Source organism: Rana temporaria, chromosome 3, assembly GCF_905171775.1.
Source record: "Rana temporaria chromosome 3, aRanTem1.1, whole genome shotgun sequence".
Classification (NCBI taxonomy): domain Eukaryota; kingdom Metazoa; phylum Chordata; class Amphibia; order Anura; family Ranidae; genus Rana; species Rana temporaria.
In genome coordinates, this window is record NC_053491.1 from 111435102 (window position 1) to 111457583 (window position 22482).

A 22482-nucleotide genomic window follows, 5' to 3' on the forward strand; every position below is an offset into this window, starting at 1 on the left:
GCGACGACCTAAGAGAATGCGACGAACGCGCGTACCTTCGTGGATCGCCGTAAACAGCTAATTAGCATACCCGACACGGAAAACGACGCAAACTCCACCCAGCGGGCGCCGAAGTATTACACCTACGATCCGAAGGCGTACGAAGCCGTACGCCTGTCAGATCGATGCCAAAAGCCGTCGTATCTTGGTTTGAGGATTCAAACTAAAGATCAGACGCGGTTCCCTGTTAAAAAAAAAAAAAGATCAGACGCGGCAAATTTGAAAATACTCCGGAGTATCAGTAGATACTCCAGCATATTTCTTCTGTGAATCTGCCCCTTTAAGTCCAGATGCAGTAACAGAACTTTATTTTCAATGTAGTTCAAACCAGTACAACTAACCTGCGGGAAGTCAACCCAACTAAGGGCACTCACAGTATGTTGCAGCGAATAGTGTAAGCAGTGGGTTTCCAATGCACTAACAGTGTCTGTCTCAGGGGATGGAATGCGGTCTGGTCGGTCTGTGACCAACAGGGCGGTTTCCAGGAAGGTTAGCGTGTCCCTGCTCTTCCCTACTCATCTGGAACCTATCCCTACCACTAATACTGTCCCTGACAGGTGACTTGACCCTACACTATCTGCATGCGAGCCAGGGTCTTAAATAGACTCTTCCTCATCCAAGATGACCACCGGAGTCACATGGGGCAGTAGCATCTAATCTTATAGCTTCCCAAGTGACCCAGGAAACCATAGAGGAACCATGTTGCTCTTGACTTCCTCTCTGCAAATCAGATGTGGTTGATTGCCACCTGCAGTGGATAAAGTAGACTTTACCTGACTACACGTTCACTAACTGTCAAACGTTTCGGAGATACCAGCTATCACATACCATGTTGTTGATGAGCTATCATACAAACTGTAAATATGAGTATAGAGTAATTTTACCTAGAACGGTATGTACCAAAATTGAGACAAGTCAAAACAATAGTGGTAAACAATATAGATACAATTGGGAAGAGCCGCTAGCACCAAATATGGGATACCATATCACAGTGAAAGCATATCTTGGCACCCCAGATGTTTTGAAACTACATTTCCCATGAAGCTCATGCACTCTGCAGTGTAGTTGAGAATGATGGGAAATGTAGTTCCAATACATCTGGGGTGCCAAGGTTCGCCATCACTTCTTAATCATAAATAAACATATAGAGACACAAAAGTACTATGCTACTTCCTAAGAGATCACAAACAAAATGTAAAAAGTACTAAAACTATTAAATCTAACTATTAATTACAAAATGTCCAAATTAATGTAATTAACAAGAAAATATTAAACAAATAAGTAAGAGGATTGCTATTCAGCTGGAAAGATCCTACAATATACAATTACATACAGGATTAACTATTATCAATAAAGTGACATGGATCAACCCCCGCACTATTGTGGGATGTACAGTATTTTTCAATCCCCAAAATATAGTATTTCAATATTGTGGTTGTTCACACCAGTTTATGATTAGTTAGCAATCTTAAAGTGGAATTCCACCCATAAATATAACATTACATCAGTAGTTTTAAAAAAAATTCATTAGTCCTTTAAGAATTTTTTTTTTTTTTTCGATGCCTTCAAAGTGTTGTTGCTAGGCAGAATAGTTAATCTTCCCTCTTCCTGCACCTAGGTGCTTAAGCTTCCTAACCTACACCGCACAGACTCCTGGGAATGTAGTGGGTGTAACTTTCCAGGAGTCTGTGCACTCCCCAGTCTCGAAGAATCATGTGACTTGGACAGTACAGGTGCTGAAACCTGATCTGAAACCTATTACACTGCTTGTGCAGCACTGAGCATGTGCGAGATCTGCAAGGCTGAAATCCAGGAAGTCATACAGTCTGGCTTCATGATGCCCACACTTAAGATGGCCCCAGTCAATTTCTATTTTATAAAGTGTCTAAATGCTGTAATAACCTAACAAAACGGACCTTAGTTTACAGACTAAATTTACTAGAATACATTAAGCTTGTGTATTACAGGGGTATTTATATTTAAAAAGTAAAATTGTGGCCGGAACTCCGCTTTAACTAATTTGGATCTTTTGTCATTTATATTTATGATTGCATTGTTTTAATACTTTTGTAATTCCAACTGAACACCTATGAAATCAGAGCTCCAAGTTTGATTTGTTCAACTTGGAAACTCATGTTTACTGTCTGTGTGACAGCCCATAAATGCAGCATGTGACATCACAGCTGGAAAGCCCTGAAAAGTTTTAATGCACATGATTACAGCATTATCATACCTACAGCATTTATAAACTGTAAAATGAATGAAGAACAAAAACAAAAGTGATGCCCCATTTGTACACTGACTTCTGACTTTTTCAGATCAGTTGGTGGCTTTTTTCCCCCCTGGATGGTGCTTATTGTAACTACATGGTAAAGGCTATGCAGTCAAAACACACATGCATCACAAACAGATCTCAAATCTCTGTATACATTAGCCCTTATTATACAGACAGACTGGGAATGTAGCTGTGGAAATTTTTCCGTAAGGTCACTTGTGCCTATATGCACCACATTCAGTTTCTTGCTGCGTCCCCATTGAGGCTGAAAGCAAAGGAAAATCCAAGATTTTGACTTGTCACTCGAATTGGAAGGAGAAAAAAGCAAAAAAAAAAAAAACCTGATAGTGGTTTTAACCATTTCCTAATAGTGGAAAAAAAGTTTTCGCTTTATATAGGCAGCGCTACCCCCTAAGGGGCCGCTGAATTTTGGGCCCCCTTTGTCTGCACACCCAGGCAGCACGCATTTTCAGCAAGCACACAAACTTGGTAATAAAGAACAATTGAGGACAACTTGAGTGATCACAGACTTCTAGCAAAGATCCCAGACTGTATTCCCCCCTGGCTAGCCACAAGTCCCAACTTGATTTCAGACGCTTTATGCAGCGTACACTTGATCGGAAATTCCAACAGGAAAAGTTCGATGTGAGCTTTTGGTCGGAAATTCCGACCGTGTGTAGGCTCCATTGGACTTTTGCTGTTGGAATTTCCGCCGACAAAAGATTGAGAGCAGGTTCTCTATTTTTCCGACGGAAAAAGTTCTTATTGAAAAATCTACGCTTGCCTGTATGCAATTCCGACACACAGAAAACCACGCATGCTCAGAATCAAGCAGAAGAGCCGAACTGCCTATTGAACTTCATTGATCTCGGTTCGTCGTACGTCTTGTACGTCACCGCGTTCTTGACGGTCGGAATTTACGACAAGATTTGTGTGAACGTGTGTATGCAACACAAGTTTGAGCCAACATTCTGTCAGAAAAAATCCACGGTTTTCTTGTCAGAATTTCCGATCATGTGTACACGGCATTAGCCTTCCCTGCAAAATGCCAGTGCATCTGGCTCCAACTGAGAACTCCCAAAGTAAGAACTGAGGATAACAGTATGCTGTGCCTCTGAAAGCTAGCTGTATATTACTGTAGCGCCTGGCTACTTTCATAGCAGGTGCTGCTGTAAATTTAGAAGGGGGGTCAGAGAGTTAATTGACTCTGACCAGGTTTATTTGGAAAAATTGAAGGCCTCTGTTCCAGCTCTGGCTGTTATGTGTGCCTATCCTCCTGTCTGGGGACTCCAGGTACCCCCAGACGGTAGGTGGCAGCAGTAGAATCAGGGTCGTGTGGATACTTCTCCTCGGCAGCCAATCAGCAGGGTTGATCGCCTCGCTGTGCATGCTGGGGAGCGGTATTTAGGGGGCAGACGGGGAAATCCATTGGTCAAAAATCCAGAATCAAGTCGACGCATGCTCGAAAGCATTGAACTTAATTTTTCTCTGCACGTCGTTGTGTTTTACGTCACCGCGTTCTGACACAAATGTTTTTTTAACTGATGGTGTGTAGGCACGACTGATAAAAGTCAGCTTCATCGGATATCTGATGAAAAAATCCATCAGACCGTTCTCATTGGATGAACCGATCGTGTGTACAGGGCATGACAATTTTGAAAAAAAAAAATTAAATATTTTTTGATTTCTGCTATAAAACATATCCAATAAAAAAATGTAGAAAATCAAATTTCTTCATTATTTTAGGGCAATTAGTATTCTGCTACATATTTTTGATAAAAAAAAAACAAAAAAACAATAAGCATATATTGATTGGTTTGCACAAAAGTTATCGCATCTACAAACTAAGGGATAGATTTATGAACTGATGTAATGGCAGTAATCAACAATTTTTTTTTGCAGGACTGTGACATTGTGGCGGACAAATCTAACACTAAGTGACACTTTTTGGGGACCAGTGACACAAATACACTGATCAGTGCTAAAATAAATGCACTGTCACTGTATAAATGACACTAGTAGGGAAGGGGTTTAACATCATGGGGTGATCAAATAGTTAAATGTGTGCCTAGGGGGTGCTTGCTAACTGTGTGGGGGATGGTTTGACTGAGGGAAGAGAGAGATCTGTGTTCCCTCTTAGCACTGTGTTCTGCCTTGTTTACATAGGCAGACCGCCGTTCTGCCTCTCTACGAACGATCACTGGACCCGCTGATTGGCTCCCGCTGTGTCCAATGACAGTGGTAGCGGGTCGCCGGGGGTGCGTGCCCTAGACCCGGAAGACGCGAACAACGTAAAGGTACATTGTTTCGTGAAGCCGGGCCGCCCTGTTGAAGTATATGTGCGGTGGGCGGTCCGGAAGCAGTTAAAGGATAAGTTCATCTTTTTGAACATGTTACATGTTACACCCATATTTAGGGTGTAACATATTCAGCATCTGCCTCCTCTCACTCCGATACCCCCTCCCTGTGAGAGCAGGCCAAATACAAGGCCAAATACATGGCCAAATACATCCAGCGTAAATATGCATATTTACGCTGGATGTATTTGGCGCTCCCATTGATTTTCTATTCACATATGCAAATGAGGGAGATACGCCGATTCACGAACGTACGTCCGTCCGTAAAGTTATGCGTCCAGCGTAAATAAAATACCCACTCTACGCCGGCGTAGGCAAGTTACGTTGGTCGAATGAAGCCTATTTTCAGGCGTATCTTAGTTTCTGAGTCCGGCGCATAGATACGACGGCGAAAATTTGCACTTACGCTGCGTATCTCGAGATACGTCGGGCGCAAGTGCTTTGTGAATCCGGGCCAAAGTCTTCAGAAGCCTGATACTGCAACCACAATCTGCTGATCCCAATTGTTTTATAGGCTATAATAAAAAAAAGTAATAATAAATGCACATTTTTTAACCGGCAAACAAATGTGCATTGATTATTATTTTTAAAAGGTGAACTTATCCTTTACATTTTAGGTGCGTGGAATGAGAAAGCTAGAGGAGAGAGATTCTGTACCTACTGAAAGAGTCATGTTGGAGGGTTTGTACATATTTTTTCATAGGCAGAACAATCTATGGGAGGCATTAAAGGGTTAGTTCATCTTTACAGAAAAAAAATGTAAAGCTGAAATAACACTAGACAACTTTCCCACCCCGATGGTCCCCCACCGTTATACTTACCTCTTGAGGTTGCTAAGCTGTCAGCACCCCGCAGCTCCAGTGGTCCGGGGGATTTTAAATCCCTGCTGTTCTCATTCTTCTCCATCAGTGCTTCCTGGACAGACTATATGGATACTGATTGGTCATTATCACCACATTAACCAATCAGAATTCATCTGGTCGATCCTGAAAGCACTGATGAAGAAGAGGGAGAAGAGAGAGGATTTAAAATCCCCGGATCACTGGAGCAGCTGTAGGGGTGCTGACAGCTCAGAAACTGGAGAGGTAAGTACAATGGGGACATATGGAGTGAGGAGGGTGTCGAGTGTCAGTTCAGCTTTTAATTTTTCTGTAAGAGTAAACTAACACTTTAAAGGGGTTGTAAAGGTTAGTTTTTTATTTCATCTGAGCAGTTCTGGCTGGGGGTTAGTCAGCGTGCTTTCCCCCTTCCTTGGGACTCATCCCTGCGGGGAGATCATCTCCCTGCAGGGATGTAGTCCCAAGGGAGGGGGCGAGCACACTGGCTAACTCCCAGCCAGAACGGCTCGGATGATGGGGGCAAGCTTACTGAGGAGAAACAGGAAGTGAGAAATTCAGACAAAGAAAAAAAACATTTAGAAGGGAAATCGAAGGAAAATGTAAGTGAACCAACAATGCACTAGCTTAAAGGAACCTATTTAGAAAATAAAAAAGTAACCTTTACAACCCCTTTAAGCAAAAATATTTTTTGCAGCAGCAGATTTCTACTGAATTAAGCATTCTGGCCCAGATTCACAAAGGAGATACGACAGCGTATCCAGTGGCGTCACTAGGGTTGGTGTCACCCGGTGCGGTGAAACATGGTGTCACCCCCCCCACCCCCCCCAGCAGGAAAGGCAGTAGGGCATTATGCGCCTCTCATGCCGTCGTCCCCCAGCTTGCCGCAGTGCTATTTGATAGTGTCACCCAGGGCATTCTTCTCAGGGAAAAGGTGCAGGAATTCAACCTTGCACCACACCTTCCCCCAAAGTAGGGGGTGGGGAGGGGGGTGAGCGTGCCACAGCAACTGGGTGTGGGAGGGTCCTAAAGGGTCATTAAATACCATGAGGGTGCTACATACAGAGTGCAGAGTTCAGGTGGGTGCAGGGTACAGAGTGCAGGGTGCAGGTGGGTACAGAGTGCCGGGTGCAGGTAGGTGCAGGGGGGTACAGAGGGCAGGGTGCAGGTTGCAGGTGTGGTACAGAGGGCAGGGTTCAGGTGAGTGCAGAGTGCAGGTAGGTGGTGGGTGCAGGGTGCAAGTGGGTAGAGAGTGCAGGGTGCAGGTGGGTACAGGGTGCAGGGTGAAGAATGCAGGTGGGTGGTGGGTGCAGGTGGGTACAGAGTGCAGGTGGGTACAGAGTGCAGGTGGGTACAGAGTGCAGGTGGGTGGTGGGTTCAGGGTGCAAGTGGGTGCAGGTGGGTACAGAGTGCAGGTGGGTGCAGGAGGGTACAGAGGGATGGGTGCGCAGTGCAGGTGGGTGGTAGATGCAGGTGGGTGGTAGATGCAGGTGGGTGGTGGGTGTAGGTGGGTACAGAGTGCAGGTGGGTACAGAGTGCAGATGGGTACAGCGTGCAGGTGGGTTCAGGGTGCAAGTGGGTACAGGTGGGTTCAGGGTGCAGGTGGGTACAGGGTGCAGGGTGAAGAATGCAGGTGGGTGCAGGGGGGTACAGAGGGATGGGTGCACAGTGAAGGTGGGTGGTAGATGCAGGTGGGTACAGAGTGTAGGTGGGTACAGAGTGCAGGTGGGTACAGAGTGCAGGTGGGTGGTGGGTTCAGGGTGCAAGTGAGTGCAGGGTGAAGAATGCAGGTGGGTTCAGGGGGGTACAGAGAGATGGGTGCACAGTGCAGGTGGGTGGTAGATGCAGGTGGGTGGTGGGTGCAGGGGGGTGCAGGTGGGTACAGAGTGCAGGTGGGTACAGAGTGCAGGTGGGTTCAGGTTGCAAGTGGGTGCAGGTGGGTACAGAGTGCAGGGTGCAGGTGGGTTCAGGGTGCAGGCGGGTACAGGTTGCAGGGTGAAGAATGCAGGTGGGTGCAGGGGGGTACAGAGGGATGGGTGCACAGTGCAGGTGGGTGGTGGGTGCAGGTGGGTACAGAGTGTAGGTGGGTACAGAGTGTAGGTGGGTACAGAGTGCAGGTGGGTGAAGAGTGCAGGTGGGTGGTGGGTTCAGGGTGCAAGTGGGTGCAGAGTGCAGGGTGAAGAATGCAGGGGGGTACAGAGGGATGGGTGCACAGTGCAGGTGGGTGGTAGATGCAGGTGAATGGTGGGTGCAGAGGGTACAGAGGGATGGGTGCACAGTGCAGGTGGGTGGTAGATGCAGGTGGGTGGTGGGTGAAGGGGGTGCAGGGGGGTACAGAGGGATGGGTGCACAGTGCAGGTGGGTGGTAGATGCAGGGGGGTGTAGGTGGGTACAGAGTGTAGGTGGGTACAGAGTGTAGGTGGGTACAGAGTGTAGGTGAGGGGGTGGGGTGAGACAGAGATGGAGGGGGTGGGGGTGTGACAGAGAGGGGGGTGACAGAGATGGAGGGGGTGGGGTGGGGGTGTGACAGAAAGGGAGGGGGTGAGGGTGTGACATAGGAAGGGGGTGAGACAGAGATGGAGGGGGTGTGATAGAAGGGGGGGGTGACAGAGAAGGAGGGAGGTGACAGAGAGGGAGGGGGTGAGACAGAGAAAGAGGGGGTGGGGGGTGAGACATTCTTCTCACTGGTGGCACACAGTGGATACCCGCAACCCCCCCCCCCCCGCTTCGATGGACACCCCCGCACCTGTTGTTATTATGCCGCGGTCGTCGGTGGACACGCACCTGTTTGCTGTTTCTATGCCGCGCCGATTCTGGAGACAGAGCAAGGACTGATGTGGGCATCAAGGCAGCAGGTCACACGTGCAGAAGTTGAGCTGCGCCACCCGCGCGGAGAAACTGAAAGTACTGTGTGATGATATGACTAACGTCACATCAACACACAGTGCAGTGTGACAGGCACACAGGCTGAGCTCTGCTGAGGCTCGCAGCTCGCAGGTGGCTGGCTCAGTAGGGGAGCGGAGGAAGACACACACGCGGCGATGCAGGGCATGTCGGCAAAAAAAAAAAAAAATCCCCCAAAAAAAAAAAAAAAAAAAAAATCAATGTCGGGATGGTGTCACCCCTCTAGCGGGTGTCACCCGGGTGCAGACCGCACCCCCCGCACCCCCCTAGCAACGCCTTTGGGCGTATCTCCTGATACTCCGTCGTATCTCTGTTTCTATCTATGCGACTGATTCACAGAATCAGTTACGCATAGATATCCATAAGATCCGACAGGTGTAATGGTTTTACACTGTCGGATCTTAGGATGCAGTACCGCGGCCACCGCTGGGGGGAGTTTGCGTCGTAAACCAGCGTCGGGTATGCAAATTAGGAGTTATGGCGATCCACGACGGAATTTCTCGTTCGCTACGTCGCCGATAGTCTAGTTTCCCGTCGCATCGTTCCCGCGTCGAAATTTAAAAATGAACGTCGTTTGCGTAATCCGTCCGGGAATACGGAATTACGCTACGCGCGTCGCCGTTCGAAAAAATGACGTCACTGCGCGCAAAGCACGACGGGAATTGCGAAACGGAGCATGCGCAGTAGGTCCGGCGCGGGAGCGAGCCTAATTTAAATGGCACACGCCCATTTGAATTGGCCCGTCTTGCGCCGGACGTATTTGCGATACACCGCCGCAAGTTTCCAGGTAAGTGCTTTGTGGATCGGGCACTAAAACTGGAAACTTGCGGCGGTGTATCGTAAACGGGTTACGTTACACGGCCGCAAATGTATGTGAATCTGGCCCTAAGAAACTTAACACGGATGTTTGGTGTACATACCTGCTCTGTTCTTTTTACTCACCCTTCACACAGTCCCCATTCACATTGAACAATTTAGGAAACCCAATTGCTGCCATTTCATTATTGTGGACTAGATAGTTCTGCATTAATGTAATTCAGAATGGCTGTATTATAATTTGCCAGTAAAGTACCAGATTTTACCATGTCATGTGATTTGATAAGAATCTGAAATCAAATAACTTACCAAATTTAATGAAATAAATCAATGTACTGTTCTTAAAAGTCTCAAAGCTCAAACTGCAGAAAACTGTGCCCTCTAGTGATCTGTTTATATACTACAATATGTGTGCACATGTGATTTAGTGTTTAGTTGCTATGAAATGGAACTGTTTCCATATTAGCCCCTGTTGCTTCTTGCTGAATACATATAAGATACAATGGAGAAACATTTTACTCTTGTGTTTTATCAGTAAAGACCAAAGTCAAAGACCACAGATCTGCATCAGACAAGTTTTAAAGGAACATTTCTGATGGCTGCAGAAGATAGAGCATTCTGCACATTGTTCTATGGTTTAATGAGTCTTGTCACCTGTGTCTATAAATAGATTGTTAAATATTTTATTTTTCCATTAACAGGAAAGAAGTATTGTCTGAGCAAAAGGTACAGTATGTCTTTATTCACCTGAGCACCACAGGCAACACTATACAACCCTTTCAATGGGAAATAATAAATCAACTGATCTATTAAACCTGGCTTGTGACTATGACATCAGTTTGATATTGGTCTGAGAAGCATCTGAGATCATTCAGAAATAAAGTGGAATTACAGCTATACACCTAACTAACCTGAAAACTGCCCCCCTCCCCCTCCAAACATCTATGCTAACTAACCACTTAAGGACCGGAAGGATTTTCCCCCATTAATAACCAGGCCATTTTTTGCGATACGGCACTGCATCGCTTTAACTGACAATTGCGCAGTCGTGCAACGTTGTACCTAAACAAAAAAAAAATCAACACAAATGGAGCTTTTTTTGATGGTATTTGATCACCTCTGCGGTTTTTATTTTTTGCACTATAAACAAAAACGAGCGACAATTTTGAAAAAAAACACAATGGGCCAGATTCCGAAAAGACTTACAATGGCATATCTCCAGATACGCCGTCGTAAGTCCAAATGTGCGCTTTCGTATCTTTAAGCGTATTCCGGAAACCAGATATGCTTAAATTTGGCCAAGATACGACCGACGTAAGTCTCCTACGCCGTCGTATCTTGGGTGCATCTTTACGCTGGCCGCAAGGGGCGCTTCCGTAGATTTACGTGTCGAATATGCAAATGACCTAGATACGCCGATTCACGAACATACTTGCGCCCGCTATGCCGTTTACGTAAGGCTTACGTCCAGCGTAAAGTTACCCCTGCTATATGAGGCGTATGTAATGCAAAGTATGGACGTCGGAACAAGCGTATCTTTTTACGTTGTTTACGTAAGTAGTACGTGAATGGGGCTGTGCGTAGGTTACGTTCACGTCACAGGCATTGAGCCGGCGTATCTTAGGGAGTAAATTTGACGTGATACTGAGCATGCGCGCGCATGCGCCGTACGATCGGCGCTTCATTTACATGGGGTCACGATTCATTTCAATACAACACGCCCCCTACCAGCCTACTATGAATTAGGCGGGCTTACGCCGGCTTATTTTCGCTACGCCAACGTAACTTAGGGAGCAAGTGCTTTGTGAATAATGCACTTGCCTCACTATGTTACGTCGGCGTAGTGCAAATGGGATGCGCTACGCCGGCCAAAAGATACGCCATTGTATCTGAATCTGGTCCAATATTTTTAACTTTTTGCTATAGTAAATATCCCAAAAAACGAATTTCTTCATCAGTTTAGGCCAATATGTATTCTTCTACATATTTATAGTTAAAAAAAAAAATTACAATCAGCGTATATTGATTGGTTTGTGCAAAAGTTATAGCGTCTACAAAATAGGGGATAGATTTATGGCATTTTTTTTTCTAGTAATGGTGCCGATTTTTAGCAGGACTGTGACATTGTGGCGGACAGATTGAACACCTTTGACACATTTTTGGGACCATTGACATTTATACAGTGATCAGAGCTATAAAAATGTTACTGGCAGGGAAGGGGTTAACACTAGGGGCGATCAAGGGGTTAAATTTGTTCCCTGGGAGGTGTTTCTAACTGTAGGGGGATAGAACTGACTGGAGGAGGAGAGAGATCGCTGTTCCTAACCACTAGGAACAGCAGTTTACATTGACAGATCCCTGTTCTGACTCTATGTGGAGCGATCGCGGGTGGCGGGCGGACATCCCAGCTGCCGGCCATGCGCATCGGCTCCGACATTGCGCCCCCTAGAGCTCTTAAAGGGACTGATGTACAATGACAATGATTCGCCCAGGAGAGCCAACCTGCCGCAGTACAACTGCGGCGGCTGGTCTTCAAGCGGCTAACCTGTGTAAGAAAGATGTATACACTTACCCGTTTTCAGGTCACTTCAGTCTGGTCATGTTATCTGGTTACCCTGTGTCAGCCAATAAAGCTTTAGGAGAGAGGAGGGATCACGGACAACAGATAGGCTATTGAAGCTTATGGGTGACATCATCATGCAGGCTTCACTAGCCATTGTCGAAAGCGTTCTCTCCTCTCCCCTGCAGCTGCCGAAGACTGATACAGAGGAGATTACATGACTGCAGGCTGAAAATAGGTAAGGAGTGTTAGGAGTGGGGGAGAGAGTAGAGTTTTAAAGCTAGTTAGGTGTATAGTCAGGATTCCATTGACAGGTGCATTTGACCTACAGTTGACCACCTTCAGCCTTGCATTTGACCTGCTTCAACTGGGTTTTGCATTCCCATAGACTTGTATGGGAATGGATGTGGTCTGCCCCCAAGCTGACATCACTTTCGCTCTATACCCATGGGCAGGCCCGGACTGGCCATAGGGCAGACCGGGCAAATGCCCGGTGGGCTGCGGCCACCCGCTCTGTGACATGCTGCTGATCAAGCCGCACAGCGGGAGTTAAGCGACGACCGCGGCCTGGACAGGGTTAACACAGGCCGCGGCTGCCGCTCGCCTACCGCTATGCGGCCATACCTGTCATCTCTGGCGGAACTAGCGGCTGCATGGGCTGGGCTGTGTGTCTCTCTCACACACAGCCCAGCCTCAGAGCCGCGCTGACAGTTCCGCTCTCCACTCCTCCTCGTCCAGCCATGAGCGTCCGCACAGGTGGGGAGAGCTGCAGTCCGGAATGTTTCCCCCGCTGGCCCCCCCCTCTCCTTCTCATGTCGGCAGCATGGAAAGAGAAGTCATTCCAGCCCGTTCTTCTCCCCTCCCCATTGGCCACAGCGGAGACCAATCACAGAAAAATAGAGGGCATCATGGGAAATGTAGTCCCAGAGATAGGTGGCCCAGTTGTTATCAGTGGGGAGCAGACTACATTCCCCAGCATGCACTCTGTTGGGGGGAAAGAGAAAACCAGGAAATAGGCTGAGCAGGCTGCAGCTACTACAGGAGAGTGGAGACATAGAAAAAGAAAGAGGACTGTGCTGGGGGAACTAATAGCCCCAGCATCACCAGAGAGTGCCACACTTTACCCTCACCACCAGAGAGTGCCAAGCTGTACCTGCACCACCAGATAGCGACATGCTGTACCCGCACCACCAGATAGCAACACACTGTACCCGCACAACACCAGAGAGCGCCACGCTGTGCCCGCACAACACCAGAGAGCGCCACGCTGTACCCGCACAACACCAGAGAGCGCCACGCTGTGCCCGCGCCACCAGAGAGCCACGCTGTGCCTGCGCCACCGGAGAGCCACACCGCCCGCGCCACCAGAGAGAGCCACGCTGTGCCCGCGCCACCAGAGAGAGCCACACTGTATCGACGCAACCAGAGAGAGCCACGCTGTACCTGCGCCACCAGAAAGAGCCACGCTGTACCCACGCCACCAGAGAGCCACGCTGTACCCTTTACCCTCACCACCAGAGAGCGTCAAGCTGTACCTGCACCACCAGAGAGCACCACGCTGTACCCTCACCACCAGATAGCGACACGCTGTACCCACACAACACCAGAGAGCGCCACGCTGTACCCGCACAACACCAGAGAGCGCCACGCTGTGCCCACGCCACCAGAGAGCCACGCTGTGCCCGCGCCACCAGAGAAATCCACACTGCCCGCGCCAACAGAGAGAGCCACGCTGTACCCGCGCCAACAGAGAGAGCCACGCTGTACCCGCGCCAACAGAGAGAGCCACGCTGTACATGCGCCACCAGAGAGAGCCACGCTGTACCTGCGCCACCAGAGAGAGCCACGCTGTACCCGCACCACCAAAGAGAGAGCACTACCTTTGTGTAAAGGTTCCTTATTGGTTGGATGCTGGCACCAAGCTGACTCCTACTTACTGTACACACTGACACTGTACACTAAATGCCACAGTCCTTCTACCCACAACTACTGTATTACAAGTGAGAGCTTCACAGACACACAAACTTGAAGAAATATCTTTAAATAATAAAACAAATAGGCCGAGTGCAGCAGGGCACAGCCTTTATTTGTCAAAACCCTGGGACAGTCTTAAGAAAGAGGGTACAGGTGTCAGGGGTGAGAAAGAGTACAGGTGTGGAGGAAGTTGAAGAAGGAACATTAGCACAAAACTGAGGACTCACGGAGTGGCGTTGGGTTATAAGCGTAGCACCCTCTACTTAGGTAGGCAGTAGAGGTGAGATTTTAGGTGAGTGTAGGTAAATTTAGGCAGGCCTAGCTGGAAGCTAGGCCTGTTTGTTTTTATTTGTGTGGGCTGGGAGTGACTAAGAGTGGGCTGGTAACTCACAGATAGCATCACTTTTCGGCTATCTCCCTCTGGCTTCTAGAGGATTCTAGAAGAGAGGAGGGGAAGAGAGGTGGAGCTGTTTGATGTGTTTTAGGGAGCTCTGACCAATCCCCATTTAGGATTGGCAGGGGGCAGGCCTCCTTGATATACCCAGGGTCAGCCCAGGATCTGGACAGAAGGCAGAGAGAGGAGTCAGAGAGGACAGCGGGAGCTAGCACCGGGCAAGTCTTCAGGAGGGAACCACCGGTGTATGTGTGGCCAGGAGGGTCGGTGAGTGACAGGCACAGTCGGGAGAACTGGGGAGGCACGTCTGAGAGAACTGGGAGTGTGCAGTCTGGGATGGGTGCAGAGCCAGCAGTAAGGACTGTGATGTCAAGGGTAGTGGAGTCGGGCAGCTGCAGCCAGGAGGGCTGGCAGGGCCTGAAGAGGACTTACTGGGAGCAGTAGTCTACCATAGGACAGCTAGCACTAAGAGTCATTTCACACTGGGGCGGTGAGGGCGTCGGTGCTATTTTTAGCGGCGATTTACCAACTGATTTTCGTGGCACTATTCGGTTAAAAGCATCCTGCTAGCGGCCAAGCCCTCAGATGTTCACACTGGACTGAATGGAGCCGCTCTTTCAGGGCGCTTTGCAGGCACTATTTTTAGCGTTATAGCGCCTGCAAAGCGCCTCAGTGTGAAAGGGGTCTAAAAGTCTTCCTATTTCTATTTTTGCCACATCAAAGGTCCCTGCCTGCAAAATTCAGTTGCTGAGGTTGGACCTAACCATGTGCTAGCTGTGCCTGGAGTAATTCCCTGTACACACGATCGGTTCGTCTGATGAAAACGAACTGATGGATTTTTTCATTGGATATCCAATGAAGCTGACTTTCATCAGTCTTGCCTACACACCATCGGTTAAAAATCCGATCGTGTCCAACGTGGTGACGTAAAACACAACGACGTGCTGAGAAAAAGGAAGTTCAATGCTTCCGAGCATGCGTCGACTTGATTCTGAGCATGTGTGGATTTTTGACCGATGGATTTCCCCACAGACGATCGTTTTTTTACATCGGTTTTTTAACCATAAGAAAAATTTAAAACAGGTTCTATTTTTTTTCACCGATGGGAAAAAAAACGATGGGGCCCACACACGATCGGTTTGTCCGATGAAAACGGTCCGTTTTCATCAGAAGAACCGATCGTGTGTACAGGGCCTTAGTGATGTGCTAAAGAGGGAGAGAGTAAAGCCTCGTACACACACACGCACGGTTTTCTCTACAAGAAAACTGCTGGCAGAGCTTTTTGCCAAGAAAACCGTTTGTGTATATGGTTTCTCGTCGAGAAAAATAGAGAACCTGCTCTCTATTTTCTCGTCGTGAGTCTCAATTTTCTTGTCGTGATTCTCCTTGGACTGGTTTACATTTACGTATGAGACGGGAGCGCACCTTCTGACGTTCGTAATCCATCACGCTGTAACGGACTGAAAAGCACAAGGCTAAAAAGCGCGAATCGTCTCTCACCAAACATTAACTAACACGCGGTAACACGAAATTAGCAAAAGCAGCCCAAAGGGTGGCGCCAGTGGAATCGAACTTCCCCTTTATACTGCCGTCGTACGTCACCACGTTTTAGAAGGACAAGATTTTGGCTTGACAGTGTGTATGCAAGGAAAGCTAAACAAGAATCCCATCGAGAAAAACGTGTGTACAGGGCTTAACAGTCTGCAAGTAAGTGATGTTCTGAAGGAGACTGGAGTAAGTCAAGTATATATAGTTGTCCCATCTGATTGATATACAATCAACAAATTGCTTGTTCTACTGGGCATCCCATATATTCCCATCCCTATCCAAGTTCAAACCCCTCAATAAAAATACGAAACAACCTCATGGACTGTTTATTGTCTCAAAAGTGACTGGGAAGTGAATGTCGGGCTGGGCAGGGTGACAGGAAGGCCACAGCTTTCAGCAGCCCTTACGGGGGTACCGCTATGTAAGGAAGGCAGACCTCCCAACTTTTTGAGATGGGAATGAGGGACACCTATTAGCAAAACTATGTAGGCATAGTACACACCCCCTGCCATGCCACCCTTAGCCTACGTTCACATTGGGCCGATTTGACATGCAATTTGACATGTCAAGTCGCATGCCAAAGCAAAGCCTATTGCCAGCAATGGCACCGTCCAAATCGGTGTGACGCAGACTTTGCGGCGCTGCACCGATTCCCGAAAATAGTTCCTGCACTACTTTTGATGACTTCAGGGGCGATTTCAATAGAAATCTGTGCATGAACCCGCACAGATGTCTCTCAAATGACCCCCGAAGTCGGACTGAAATGCGGGTTTGAAATCATGCTAGTTCAGCTGAACGCGCACAGATTTCAAACCTGCATTCAGTGTGAACCTAGGTTTATAGGAGAATTGTACAAAAAAAAAAAAGGTTGGTTAAACCCACAAGTCATTTTTTTACCACTATTATTCCTTTATACTGGCTTTTGGAATTCACAAATGCAGAAATTTAGACATTAGATGAAAGGTTTGGATATACAGTATACTATAAGTAGTGCATTTTATATACAACTATATAGATCAGAACAAATTGAGGGACAAATGAGGAGGAAGGAGGAACAGAGGGACTTTGTTCCAAATGAGGGACAGTTCTACCCAATCAGGGACAGTTGGGAGCTATGGGAAGGCTCTCAATAATTGTTTCCTCAAAATCTTGCCAGTGTCTATTAACCTGAAGGCAGGGCCATCTTAATAGCATCATGGGCCCCTGGGCAAAGTAATGCTCTAGGGCCCCTACAATGGAGACAGTGCAGGTAAACTGAAATCAATTAGGTAGGAGGTAGGGGATATCTAGGGTGAAGAGGAGTCAGAGTGCTGGGGGGACATCTGGGATGTAGAGGGGCAGCCCGGGCTCAAGGACAAGCTGCTTTGGGGAAAGGGCAGGGGCCCCCCATGCAGCTGGGGCCCCTGGGCAGTGCCCAGGTGTGCCCTCTCATTAAGACAGCCCTGCCTGAAGGTACAAGTCTATAACCCAGGGTCTATGAATACTTGTCTATATCCTGTACTGCACAATTCAAATATATGGTTTACATAAAAATACATTCATGCTTTGTTTACAATATTATAAAGTATATATAAATGTATTTTCTTTTTTTTCCCAAGAGTGTGCTTCTCACTAAGACAGGAAGATATTAATAATTTAGGTAAGTAAAAGTCAGCATCATCCTATATCTGTCAATTATTATTTGTCATGGCACAAAATAGATTATTATTATTATTATTATAAAACTTTTATATACCCAATGTCACACAAATAAAGAATGCAATACTTTAAGAGGATGTATACAATATAATAAAAGAGATATTATAGTATCTATAGTAAGAACCCAAGGTATCACACAGTACATAGGCATTACAATAGGTACCTAGCTGACAGAGAAATGCCCGGTAAATATTACCAACAAGTGCTGCTGATTTTACAGAGCTGTACGAGTACCGTTTTTATCTCCCTATTACGCGCTCCGGCGTATAGCGCGCACCCCTAATGTAGCCCTGAAATTCCTGGAAAAAAAATGTTTTATACTTACAGTTTTGGTGTCTTGCAAGGGCGTCCATCGGCGGCCTTGTCCGGTCCGGCGTCCTTCAGTGGCCATCGTGGTGTCCTCCCGCGCTGTCTCCGAGTCGAATCCCCGCTTCCCGCGCTGTGTTTGAAGTGAACCACTCCGCCGACATATACCGAGCGCAGTACACTCGGGTATTGTCGGGCAGGCTCGGCTCCTCTCGCGTAAAGGACGTACAGGACGCACAGGACGTGACCGCGAGAGGAGCTGAGCCTGCCCGAGTATACCCGAGTGTACTGCGCTCGGTATATGTCGGCACAGTGGTTCAAACACTGCGCGGGAAGCGGGTATCGGCGTATATCGCGCACCCACAATTTTGCCCTGATTTTAAGGGCAAAAAAGTGCGTGGTATACGCCGATAAATACGGTATATGAGCTAAATGTCTCAATACGAACCACTAACAAAACTAAAGAAAGTTTGAAGTTTACATGATACTTTTTATTGGTTAACTTTATTTAAGTTGAATAAACTACACTTTTTTTCTTAAATGGGCTTCTTGGAGCTTTATGCCATAATGTGCTATTGTGCACACCATTATGGCAGACTTGCCTGTCAAATAATGCCCTCCAGTGCTGTGCTCACGGGCACTTCCATCTTGTCATAGTCTTTCTCATGAGTCTGGTCTGTTTGGCTGCCTGAGATTCTGTTTGGCATGCACACAGGAGTCACATCATCACGGCACAGAAAGGTGCGTAACATTATATTACTGCTGCATACCTCCCAACTTTTTGATATGGGAACAAGGGACACCTATTAGCAAAGGTATGTAGGCAACCTCTACCATGCCATCTTAAAGGAGAATTATACAAAAACTATATAGAAAGAAAATGTAACGGCTTGTCCTGCGGCTGATGGACTTTACTGGCGCCCATACAAGATCCAAAATCTATTTTTGTAAAAGTATCAAATATTTATTAGTACAAATATTAATAATTAATATTATTAATAATATTTGTACTAATAAATATTTTATAAATTTACAAAAATAGTTTTTGGTCTTGTGTGGGTGCCAGTAAGGCCCCTTTCACACTGGGGCGCGAGGTGCGCTGGCGGTATAGCGCCGCTGTTTTTAGCGGCGCTATACCGTCGGAATTGCGGTGGTATTCCAGCGGTTTTAACCCCCCGCTAACCCCCACTAGAGGCTGAAAAAGGGTTAATACCTCTGCAGAGGCGCATTGCCGGCGGTATAGCCGCAGTTTCCCATTGCTTTCAATGGGAAGTAGCAGTGGAGGAGCTGTAAACACACCGCACCTCTCAACGCTCCAAAGATGCTGCTAGCAGGACTTTTGGAGAGCTCCTGCTAGTGCACTGCGGGATGGGATAAGGGGCTTTATCCATGCCTAAACGAGGCTTACGGAAGTGAGAAAACTAAAAATGAAAATTGGAAATGAGTTACAGATGTGTGATCCTTGTTTTCCTCAGAGCCTATGCTCTCCTTTCAGCGAATGCCATTGGCAGGACCTAGAAATGTCAGCTATGGCTTTTTCCTGAATAAGGCCTGGATCACACCTATGTATTTTTTAGTGCATTTCCAGTTTTGCAGAAACACACTACAGTCCATTTACCATGGTTTCCTATGGGTCATGTTCACATCTGTACATATTATGGAAAGGGCCAGGGACTTTTGTCTGTTTTTTGGTTCTATAAACTTCAATGGATAAAAAAACGTGTATTGAAAAACGCAAAATGCACCTGGAATATGCAAACTGCAACCTGCATAGGCGTGAACCAGGCCTAAAGTGGAATCCACAACGGTTTCCTTGCTGTTAAATGGACGAGCAGCACCCTCTAATGGTTCAATGGGATATTTAGCCAGATTTTTTTTTTTTTTTAACCTTTTAACCATCAGTCTTTTTCTCGTCGCGAAAACCGCTCGTGTGTATGCTTTTCCGAGGGGGGAAAAAAACGTGCAAGCTCAGAATCAAGTATGAGACGGGAGCGTTCGTAATGGAGATAGCACATTCGTTACGCTGTAATGGACTGAAGAGCACAAGGCTGAAAAGCGCGAATCGTCTCTCACCAAACTTTTACTAACACGAGGATCAGCAAAAGCAGCCCAAAGGGTGGCGCCATTAGAATGAAATGTCAGGAATACCGGTCTAAATGGCCTTTTACGCGACCAAAGATGCAGTAATATGGGTCCATATAACTTTTCTTGTGTGTCCATTATATTCCTGTGTGACATGGACCCTTCCTATTGATTGTCCAGAGGCGGAGTCCTCTCCAGAAGAGGAGCCTGCAGCAGTGTCATCAACACAAGGGGACTGTCAGGGACTGCATGGCCTGGACACATCTGCGGGACTGCATTATTGGTCCCATGCACCTGGGAACTAGGGTTACCACCTCATCCCTTTAAAACTGAACACATATTAATTACACAGGTTCTGTGACTGATTAAGGTGGTAAATAATTCACTTAGTGCCTTACCTGCATTACAATAGCCCCAGAACCTGTGTAATTAATATGTGTTTGGTTTTATAGGGATGAGGTGGTAACCCTACTGGGAACAGTGCTGACGAGGGATCCGGATGGTAGACTTAATTGAGTATATCTTACTTCACAAGGTGGGGAAAAGAAAAAAACACGTAGGATGGATTATTTGCCTGGAGAAAAACCTTAACCCCTCTATGACCGCAAGACACATATGTGCATCAGCAAAAAGGTGGCTAACACCCATATGTATTGCTGGGCGGCCAATATTTATGTGCTGAGAGCATGCTCAGACCACAAAGACTTCTGATCATGTGACCACAGTGATAGTGGTCACATGACCTCTGATCCTTTCCGCCCTGGGCGTTCTAAACTGTTTAATGCGGTTCTTCAGTCATGCTTTTAACTTTCCATCTATTAAATCTTCTGCCCTTGTTTTAACTTTGGATAGTAAAACATTTTTGTTTATCTGCTTGTCTGGTCATAGGCTTATGACATCATGCATACCTCCCAACTTTTTGAGATGGGAATGAGGGACATCTATCAGCAAAAGTATGCAGGCATAGGACACACCCCTTGCCACGCCCCCCTTAAATGAGAATTGTACAAAAAAAACAAGATCGGTTAAACCCACAAGTGCGTTTTTTTACCACTATTATTCCTTTATATTGGGTTTTGGAATTTACAAATGCAGCAATTTAGAAATCCGATGAAAGGTTTAGCACTGGGAAACACTTTTTGATAGATAGAAAGTTCATTTTATATACAACTATATAGATCAGACCAAAATGAGAAGGAATGAGGGACAGAGGGACAGAGGGACATTGCTCCAAATCAGGGACAGTTGGGAGCTATGCATCATGCACAGCTCTCTCTCTCTCACTCTGGTGAGAGTTTGCCAGGAAGGAAGGGGGGGGTGAGTCATAAGAAGGCCAATGAGAGCTGCAGGGCTGGAGGTGTGTCTGTGTAAATCCAGGAAGTGAACAGGCAGCAGCAGGGCCGCCATCAGGGGGGTACAGGCAGTACACCTGTAAGGGGCCCGAAGGTCCCCAGGGGCCCGGATGGCAACCCCCTTTAGTTTTTTTTTTTTAGTTTTTTTAGATTTTTTTTTTTTTAGGGGTCCGGAGGGGCCCGGAGGCCCGGAGGCCCACAGGGCCCCATATGGAAACTCCCCCTTTTTTTATTATTTTTTTATAAAAAATATATTTTTATTTTATTTTTTATTAAAGGGCCAATTGTTTTATTTTTTTTAGAGGTCCAGAGGTCCCCAGGGGCCCGAAGGCCCCCAGGGCCCCGGATGGCAACCCCCCTTTTTTTTATATAAAAAAAAAATTCTAATATATATTTTTATTTTATTTTTTATTAAAGGGCCATTTTTTTAGGGGTACGGGGGGCCCGGAGATCCCCAGGGCCCAGGATGACAACCCCCCTTTTTTTATAAAAAAATAAGTATTTTTTTATACATGTTTTTATTTTATTTATATATATATATATATATATATATATATATATATATATATATATATATATATATATATATATATATATATATATATATTTATTTATTTATTATTATTATTATTATAGGGCCCAGAGGTCCCCAGGGCCCCGGATGGAAACCCCCCTTTTTTTTAATAATAAAAAAAAAATTATATTATTTTATTTCTTTTTTTTCTTTATATATATACATAAGACAATTGCAGGCGGCACCCCCCCCCCCCCCCCGGTTCTCTGCTCCAGGGGGCCCATGCCTGAAGCTGTGTAAGGGGCCCCATATTTCCTGATGGCTGCCCTGGGCAGCAGCCTCAGCTGACCACAGTTAAAATGGATGCAGTCAGACTTAGTGGAGGGAGATTTCTGCAGCATATTTGGCAAGTACAGAATCACAGGCCTAGATTCAGGTACGGCCGATCTACGTTGCACGGGCGTAGCATACCGTATTTACGCTACGCCGCCGCAACTTAGAGAGGCAAGTGCTGTATTCACAAGCACTTGCCTCCTAAGTTACGGTGGCGTAGCGTAAATGGGCCGGCGTAAGCGCGCGTAATTCAAAGTAGGCTGTAGGGGGCGTGTTGTATTTAAATGAGGCTTGACCCCATGTAGATGCATGGCCGAACGAAGGGCGCATACGCGCGCATGCTCAGTATCACGTCGTATTTACGCCCAAAAAAACGTTGGCTCAATGCCTGTGACATGAACGTAATTGACGCACAGCCCTATTCGCGTACAACTTACGCAAACGACGTAAAAAGATACGCTAGTTCCGACGTCCATTCTTTGCATGGGATGCGC

General features: G+C 46.7%; 1 protein-coding gene across 1 annotated transcript in view; it reads left to right on the forward strand.

Annotated features, from left to right (window-relative positions):
* Positions 1-22482, forward strand: part of LOC120930374 — a 36836-nt gene that overhangs the window by 9030 nt on the left and 5324 nt on the right. Inside the window, exons 4-5 of the mRNA XM_040341566.1 lie at positions 9929-9953; positions 17302-17342. Of these exons, the coding sequence (XP_040197500.1) occupies positions 9929-9953; positions 17302-17342 (66 nt within the window). The remainder of the gene's footprint in view (positions 1-9928; positions 9954-17301; positions 17343-22482) is intronic.